We start from the raw sequence: 9,239 nt of genomic DNA, 5'->3' as shown, positions 1-9,239 counted from the left end.
TCTCTCTGTCTCGGGGTTCAGCGTCGCTCGGAGTTTGTCGGATCTTTCCGGAGCTGTTCGGAGTGGACCGGACTGTGGCGTGTCCCGGGTCGGAACCTGTTCACGGGCCGTACGCGCGCCTGGACGCTCGTTCACGGTGAGTCTTTAAAGTTTTTATAGTTTTATATTTTCTCTGATATATATATTTGTATCTGAACAGAGTAAAAGTAGCGGTTCCTGTTTGTAGCGCTTCCTACTCCACCTGCTCACGCGATCACACTCAGTCCTGGTTTAGTCCTGGTTTAGACCTGGTTTAGACCTGGTTTAGACCTGGTTTAGACCTGTTTTAGTTCTGGTTTAGACCTGGTTTAGTCCTGATTTAGTCCAGGTTTAGACCTAGTTCAGTTCTGTTTTAGTGTTGGTGTTGACCTGGTTTAGATCCGGTTTAGTCCTGGTTTAGACCTGTTTTAGTCCTGGTTTAGTCCTATTTAGACTTAGTTTAACCCTGGTGTAGTCCTGGTTTAGGCCTGTCTAGTCCTGGTTTAGTCCAGGTTTAGTCTGGGTTTAGACCTAGTTTAGTCCTGGTCTCGTCCTGGTTCAGTCCTGGTCTAGCCCTGATTCAGTTCTGGTCTAGTCCTCATTCAGTTCTGGTCTAGTCTTGGTTCAGTTCTGGTTCTTACAGATGGAGTTGGAGCAGATCCTGAAGGAGGTTCCTGAGTCTCTCAAAGCTTTGACTGAAAACAACCAGAACCTCCAGAACGTGGCTCAATACTGTTCAGACAACTATGTACAGGTACATACACACACGCACACACACCCCCGCACGCACACCCCACACGCACACATGCACCCCCACACACCCCTACACCCCCCCCACACACACACACATACACGCACACATGCACACACATACACGCACACCCCTACACACGCACACCCCCCCACACGCACTCACACCTATACACACATATACATACACACACACACACACACACACCCACACCCCTACACACATATACACACACACAACCCCATACAGCCATATACACACACACACTATACACACATATACACACACCACACCCCACACCCACACACCCACACCTATACACACATATACACACACGCGCACACACATAACACACACATATATACACACACATATACACACACATATATATACACACACACACACACCCTCATGTAGAGAACAGTAGTTTCATCTCAGTTTCTGAAGATAAAACCAGATTCTGGACATTAACAAACCAACTGAGCTTCTGTCCAACTGAACAACACGATGTTTATATGTCGACTCTAGGTGGCGCTGAGAGTGTTGGTGTTACGCGTCAGCTCCTCACTCAGGCATTATGTGTGTGTGTAATGTGTTCTCTCCTTGTTTAGACTCTAGGTGGCGCTGAGAGTCTTGGGGTTACGCGTCAGCTCCTCACTCAGGCGTTGGCGTCCGTAGCGTTCCAGATAAACTCTGTGTCTGAGTCTCTGCTGCGGCTCCTCGACCTGCAGCAGAACGACCTGAGGAGACTTGAGTCGTCTGTCAGTCTGCTGAGTCAGGTCAGTGTGACCTCTGACCCTAACCCCCTCCTCTCCTCTCACAACCTGTAGCAGCACGACTTGAGCTTCTCAGGTGTGTGCTCTCTCCTCCTCTTTCCCCTCTCTCCTCCTCGCTCCTCCTCATCCCATTCTCCTTCCTCTCTTCCTCATTCCTCTCTCTTCTTCATCCCTCTCTCCTCTTTTCTTTCTTTAGTCCGTAGAGATGCATAAGGAGAAAGTGTCGCGTCGTGAGATTGGTTCGTTTACGGCTCAGAGGCGTGTCCCTCGTGGTCATAAGCTCCTCCCCCCTGCTGACCCCAAGCCCCGCCCTTCTTACACCAGACAGCCAATCAGCTTCCAGCTGCTGGACGTTGTGGGACACGGAATCAAGGTAAGCGACAGGTCCGAAACTAGACCAGGTCCAGATCTTAACCAGTTCTGAACCAGGTCTGAGCCAGGACCAGGACTGAGCCAGGACCTAATCCAGGATTAAACCAGGACTAAACCAGGCCTGGACTTTTCTTCTGAGACTCCTCAAACTGAAAGAGGAAGTGATGCGACCACAGACTTCCACTCTCTGTTAAAAAAAACACTTCAGAACTTCAAATACTGCAGTAAAGTTTCTTCTGCTAGTACTAGTGCTAATAGTGCTAGTCACGCGCAGCGGCAGTACTAGTACTAATAGTAATAGTACTCTGTTTCACTGTTTGTTTTGTTTTTATTTTTCACTGATCAGAAGTCAAAATGTCCCCCGCTTCACCAGGTCAGAGGTCACCACAAAAGCTGTTTATATTTTTCTCTTTGATTCAGTTTGAGTCTAAATGACACGATCAAATACTGTATTGTATTCCTTCAATTTAGAAGGACTCGAGAGACCTGAAGGGCTCGAGAGACCTGAAGGACTCGAGAGACAGAAAAGAGGGATCTGAAGGACCCTCAGACCTGAAGGACCTCTGACCACAGGTCCTCACCTCATTGGACCACATGGTGGCAGAGTGGTTAGCACCCTTTACTCGTGGCCAGAATGCCCGTGGTTACTTTCAGGCATAGACATTGTGTCTGTGTGGAGTACCAATACAATCTGCAGTCATAGTATTTCAAGTAGTAGTAGTAGTAGTAGTATTTTCTACAAGTATGTGCAGTAGTTGTATTTGCAGTAGTATATGCAGGAGTATTTGCAGAAGTAGTTTTTTCAGTAGTTTTTTCAGTAGTATTTGCAGTAGTAGTATTTGCAGTAGTATTTGCAGGACTAAACCAGATGTGGACTTTTCCTTTGAGACTCCTCAAACCGAAACAGGAAGTCATGCAACCACAGACTTCCACTCCCTGTTATAAAAAAGGAAAAAAAACAAACACTTCAGAACTTCAACTACTGCATTACTGTTTCTGCTACTAGTACCAGTACTAGTACTAGTAGAAATTGTTCTAGTCACGCGCAGCAGCAGTACTAGTACTAATAGTAATAGTGCTCTTCTGTTTTCAGAAGTCAAAAGTCAGAAGTCGGCGACCTTGAGAGCATTGAAAGGCGCCTAACAAATAAAATGTATTATTATTATTATTAAAATGTCCCCTGCTTCACCAGGTTTGAGCCTAAATGACACGATCAAATACTGTATTGTATTCTTTTAATTTAGTAAGGTAACTACCTCGAAATGACAGGGTAAGAGTACCATAATACAGTTACTCTAGAGTATTCTGAGTAAATATTCTCAGTACATGTGTCAGTTACTTTCAGATCTTGATACGTAAAAATGACACAAATCTCTTTGTGCTTACCCTCAGACCTGAAGGACCATAAGGACTCAGACCTGAAGGAACTTAAGGACTCAGACCTGAAGGAACTTAAGGACTCAGACCTGAAGGAACTTAAGGACTCAGACCTGAAGGAACTTAAGGACTCAGACCTGAAGGAACTTAAGGACTCAGACCTGAAGAACCCTTGGACTTAAAGACCTGAAGGGACATAAGGGACCCTCAGACCTTAAGGACCTGAATGACCCTTGGACCTGAAGGACCTGAATGACCTGAAGGACCTGAAGGACCTTAAGGACCTGGAGGACCTTCAGACCTGAAGGACCTCTGACCACAGGCCCTCACCTGGTTAGCACACTTTACTCATGGCCAGAATTCCTGTGGTTACTTTCAGGCATAGACATTGTTTCTGTGTGGAGTACCAATACAATCTGCAGTAGTAGTATTTGCAGTTGTATTTGCAGTAGTATATGCAGTAGTATTTGCAGTAGCATTTGCAGTAGTAGTATTTAGTATTTGCAGTAGTAGTATTTGCAGTAGTAGTATTTGTTCTTTGTTGAAGCGTGGGAACAGCTCTGAGATCATGAATGGGTCCCCCCTCCTTTCACACAGGGGTGCCCCATTTTCCATCTCTTTCTTCCTCTCCCCCCTCTCTCTCCCCTCTCTCTCCCTCTCTCCCCCCCTCTCTCCCTCTCTCTGCCTCTCTCTCACTCCTCTCTCTCTCTCTGTCTCACTCCTCTCTCTCCTCTCTCTCTTTTGTTTCTGTCTGTTTTTTTCTCTCTTTCTCTGAGGACAGATTGAGTCTTTAAAGCGGCGGCTCTGGACTGAAGCACAACAGAAACCCTCAGATTTAAAATAAAAAACGAAAAATTTGACTTTGCAGGTTTAAACTTTAAATTTTAAACAGCTCCAGTCATTTCCTGGTTAACACTGACAGGCTCCGCCCCTTCACCAAACGAGCAGAATATTTTTATATTTAGGTGTTTTTTTTGTTGAAAAACATCACATTTAACCCACACTCCAGAGCAGAGGGCGGGGTTAGGGGGGAGGTGAAAACAGACATGTTCTGAGCACTGGAGCCTCAAGTCCAGAACAGAAATGACACAAACATGAAGCCGTCAAACTCACGAAAGTGGAAAAAGTGAATGAACTCGGCTTCAGTGAGAACAGAGGCAGACACAAGTTTAACCTCGTCTCTTGTTTAAACCTGTACAAACCTCTGGACTAGCTAACACGCTATCTGCCACAGGAAGTGAGCACGGCCTCCCTCTCTGTACCTGCTGCCGTCAAGCTCATATGTATGTTTGTGTGTGTGTATATATATGTATATATGTGTGTGTATATATGTAGTATATATGTAATATATATAGTGATGTTTGTATGTATATACAGCCTGTCTTTGTAAACACATGGGAACATATGTTACAAATTATGGACTTTGAACGTCTTTAATGAAACTGTACAATAAATATACATCAACAAAAGTCTGAGTCCACCTGACTTTATTTATTTACTTGCTTATTTATTTCTTTTGTCGCAGGTCGGAGGGAAACCGTCTGAACGCAGCGGTTCAGTTTGGAAACAGAGCTCCTCCTTCAGGTCAAAACAGAAACAAGATTTTTTTTAAATATTTAAGACTTAATTTGTCGTACCCCGTTGCCATGGTGATGTTGTATTTCTTGCTTGTGTTTCAGGTCGAAGGCTCCAGAGCCTGTGCAGAGTCCCACAGCGCCCCCTGTGGGCAGGTGAGACACAGGCCTTTAGACTCCTCCCCCTCCTGTGATGTCACTCACATGTGACGTTACTCTGGGTCCAGAGGCAGAGTAACAGTATCAGGCTGTAGTACAACTGTAGTACTATATGTAGTAGTCAAAGTAGTCCAAATGGGCCTTGACTAGATCTAAGAGAGCCATAAAAACGGACAACAGAGAATCTGAACCTAGAAGGAAAGGTGTAACCATTCCTTACACAGCTGAAAAGCGTCAGAGGATTTTCAGATAGTGTCAAATTCTGGTCTATTTCAAACCTGTAAACACTTTAAGACAGAAACTAGTTCACTCAAGGACAAAACCCTGAGCCACAAACAAAGTAATGTGGTCTACTCCATTCAGTGTAGTAAAGAGAGCAGTGAGCGTTACACTGGACAAACTAAATACTGCTGTACATCTCCATCTCAAAGACACTAACCACTCCTTTGAAGATAGTGAGGTACAGATCTGAGCCAGAGAGAAGAAATGGTTTGAGAGGAGACTTAAAGAAGCAATTTTTGTTAGGAAAGACGATCCTTCCTTGAACAGGAATGGGGGCCTGAGACATAATCTATGTCCCATCTATAACTCCATCCTCAGACCTAAACCTAAACAAGGAAAACAACAGGACTAACCAGTATGCTGATGAGAGTAAGCTAATAGCCAGTATGCTAAAAGGTGTGAGAGCCGCCATTAGGGGCCTGAATGATTATTCTAAATATGACTCAGGCACAGTTCACACAGTAGGTGTGTTAGCTTCAGTGTAGTTAGCTCCTCCCTTCAGACAGATATGAACCAGTGTCCACCTGCAGCCTCCTGGATGAGCAGCTAAACCTCTTCACTCTAAAATGTTTTTCCAGCGACAGATTTGAATTTTTCTTTGACCATTAAAGTAGAACAGATAAAAGTATTCAGATTACAAACCCCATTTCATAAACTTACACAGCTTCTCTCAGTGTCCATGTTTTTCACAATGTCATGTTTACATACTGACATACATACATAAACATGTACATGGATGTACAATATGCACTTATGTATGTTGTATGGAAGAAGCCTAAGTGTGTAAATGTGCACGTGTATATACACGTGTGTGTATATACACGTGTGTGTATATGTGTGTATGTGTAGTATTTATAGTATTTATATAGTAGTAATAAGACATTTTAATGTATTTGTTGTTTAGTTTTGGGAGGCCTGTGGCTCCGCCCTCTGTCCCTTCCTCGTGGAAGGCTCCGCCCCTCTGTGATGTCATCGAACCCTTCCCACTGAGTGATGTGATGGACGACGCTCCTCCCCCTCCTCCCCCCCCCTCCTGAAGTGGCCAATGAGAGACCAGGAGATCCTATGGTCCCGCCCCCTCCTCCTCCGCCGCCCAATCACACGCAGGCTCAGACTCTGGATCTGATTGGTTCCTCAGAGGCTATAATTCCTCCACCACCAGCCCCACCCTCTGTTCTGGCCCCACCCATGGCCCCGCCGCCTCCCCCTCTGGAGACAGGTACAAGCAAAAAGTACAAATACTACACCTACTACAAATACTACAAGTACTACAAATGTTGCGGATATTACAAATAGGACATGTACTACAGGTACTTCAGATGTGTATGACAGGTTAGATTAATTTTTAACTTAATGAGGTGAGAAAATACTGTGATATATAAGTTACACAAAAAGAAACATGTGAAGTGAAACATACTGACGACATCACACTGATGATGTCACACACTGATGACATCACACTGATGACCTCACACCAGTGACATCACACTGGGAGAATTCTGTCCAAAACACAAGAAACACATTTTTTTCTGAGGCTTAAACATGCTTCCAACAACTTTTAAAGTATTGTGGTAAAAGCACCACTGTCCTGTAGTACCGTGTTACCCTGGGTGTGTGTACTTCCATAGTACTGTAGTAAAAGTACCACAGTCCTGTAGTACTGTGTTACTGCAGTACTTTGTTCCTTTTGTACTTTTCAGTTTTGGAGGAGTCCAGTTTCCCACCTCCCCCTGATGACTTCACAGAGGCCACACCCCCTTCAATTGTGGACACTGAAGCCCCGCCCCCTCCACCACCTCCACCAATCACAGAAGACGCCCTCTCCTTTGGTAACGACCCCCCCCCCCCCGCTCTGATTGTCTTTCTTTCTGTCTCGCTCTGTTCTCTGTTCTCTTTCTTTATCGCCTTTTGACTCCTTTTGATTCTCTCTCTCTGTCTCTCTCTCTCTCTTTCGCTCTTTCTTCTGATTGGCTCTCTCTTTCACTTTCTCCCCTCTGATTGGCTCTGTGTCTCTGTCCTTGCTGCTGATTGGTTGTTTCAGTTTCGCGGAGGAGTCGGCACCGAGCCCCACCCACCGTGCGCTCTCATTCGCTGAGAGTGCGCTCTGGCCCTGCCTCCCGCTGTTTCACGCGCTCGCTCTTCCTGCCTCTCAGCCAATCACGTAAGAGCTCAGGGTCAGTGAGGTCACGTGTGATGAGGTCACGTGTGATGATGTCACAGTGTGATGATGTCACAGTGTGATGATGTCACAGTGTGAAGATGTCACAGTGTGAAGATGTCACAGTGTGAAGATGTCACAGTGTGAAGATGTCACAGTGTGAAGATGTCACAGTATAAACTAAATAAATAACAAACTAATAAATAAACAAATAAAACCAGGACTGAAGCGGGACTGAAGTCTGGACCGGGACTGAACTGGGACTGAACTGGGACTGAACCGGGACTGAACCGGGGATTTTCACTTTTATGAAAATTTGTTTCCATTTTCAGACATGTTTAAATGAACTCATTTAAAAATGAAACCACGTCTAGAGAACAAATTATCCGCAGATACATGTTTTCAGTAAATGTTTTATGAATTATGAGTTTTATTTTTGTTTAAACTAAAGAAAGATAAATCAGATATAATGGTAAAAGTGCATTGACCTCTGACCCCAACAAATAAGCTAAATAACTACTAAACAGTCTAATCAATAATTTAACTAATACCCAAACAATTGTCACCTGTGAGCAGTGCAGCTTTTTATGTCTCTCGCTTTGCTTCTGTGGCCCCGCCCTCTCAGTCATGATCCCGCCTCCTCCCCCCTTCCCCCCACCCACAGCTCCGCCTGCTTGGCCCCGCCCCCTCTCACCTGTGGTCTTACCTGCGCGTCTGCAGCACCTGGGTAAGAGCACCTCCTGGTGCTGCTAGGAGAGCATCTGACACACAGAGAGAGCATCTGACACACAGAGAGAGCATCTGACACACAGAGAGAGCATCTGACAAATGGGGAGGGCATCTGACACACAGAGAGAGCATCTGACACACAGAAAGGGCATCTGAGAAACAGGGACTGCATCTGACACACACACAGAGAGGGCATCTGACACAAGGGGAGGGCATCTGACACAATTTTACAGTTTCTTGTTGTGACTTATGTTGTTTTTGTGATTTGCAGACTTGGAAATTCCTCCACCTCCTCCGCTGATCCAAGACTAGGACTGAACCAGGACTGAACCAGGACTGAACCAGGACTGAACCAGGACTGAACCAGGACTAAACCAGGACTAAACCAGGACTAAACCAGGACTAAACCAGGACTAAACCAGGACTGAACCAGGACTGAACTAGGTCTAAACCAGAGTAGTATTTTTGTTACAATTAAAAATATTAAAACATATAAATGTAAAAATATGACTTTGTTCTGATGGAGAATGAATCTGCCTGTGTGAGTCTGGCTCTCTCTTGTGGCGGATTTTAGGAACTGCAGCTTCGTCACATTTACGAAGATTTGACTTAAACTTTTGTTTTAATTTTCAGACATTTTTAAATTAACTCATTTGTAAAAAAAATAAATAAATAATAAACCACCTGTAGATAATAATTTATCCACAGGTACATGTTTTCAGTAAATGTTTTATTCTTGAATAAACTAAAGAAAGATAGATTTTGTGTCTGTGGTTTTTTCATGAGGTCAGAAATCCGTTATTATCCTGACCCTAACCCTTAGAGCCAAGGATCTTAAAAAAATAGGCTTAAAGTTCAATTTAAAGTCAAATTATGATTTATTTTTATTTGTATATATTTTTTTAAGTATTTGTATTTATTTGCATAATCACAGTCGTACATAAAATGCTTAATTGGTTAACCGATTATATAAAACTTGGTAAGATGTTTTGTTTTTTTTAAATTGCAGAATACAGTATGTATAGCTCCTCGGCCCATTCCGT

At 44.1% G+C, this 9,239-nt stretch overlaps 1 protein-coding gene across 1 annotated transcript; it reads left to right on the top strand.

Moving 5' to 3' along the window:
* Positions 1-9: 9 nt before the first annotated feature.
* LOC117374410 (abl interactor 1-like) lies at positions 10-8,943 on the top strand. Its single transcript, XM_055223435.1, has 9 exons — positions 10-136; positions 662-772; positions 1,381-1,548; positions 1,742-1,918; positions 4,820-4,878; positions 4,974-5,024; positions 6,214-6,528; positions 7,010-7,138; positions 8,468-8,943. Exons 2-7 carry the CDS (start codon positions 662-664, stop codon positions 6,344-6,346), a joined length of 699 nt encoding a protein of 232 aa, XP_055079410.1. The 5' UTR covers positions 10-136; the 3' UTR covers positions 6,347-6,528; positions 7,010-7,138; positions 8,468-8,943.
* Positions 8,944-9,239: the final 296 nt, after the last annotated feature.

This window comes from Periophthalmus magnuspinnatus, chromosome 8 (assembly GCF_009829125.3).
Source record: "Periophthalmus magnuspinnatus isolate fPerMag1 chromosome 8, fPerMag1.2.pri, whole genome shotgun sequence".
In the NCBI taxonomy this organism is placed as follows: Eukaryota; Metazoa; Chordata; class Actinopteri; order Gobiiformes; family Gobiidae; genus Periophthalmus; species Periophthalmus magnuspinnatus.
The sequence above is the reverse complement of the archived record's forward strand: the minus strand, read 5'-3'. Positions and strand labels throughout refer to the sequence as shown.

What these genes read in the sequence shown, in the direction of transcription:
- LOC117374410 (XM_055223435.1), top strand. Translation starts at nt 662, where the DNA reads ATGGAGTTGGAGCAGATCCTGAAGGAGGTTCCTGAGTCTCTCAAAGCT. An exon ending in GTTCAGACAACTATGTACAG is followed by an intron (nt 773 to 1,380) that starts GTACATACACAC and finishes CTCCTTGTTTAG; the next exon opens with ACTCTAGGTGGCGCTGAGAG. An exon ending in ACAGCGCCCCCTGTGGGCAG is followed by an intron (nt 5,025 to 6,213) that starts GTGAGACACAGG and finishes TTTGTTGTTTAG; the next exon opens with TTTTGGGAGGCCTGTGGCTC.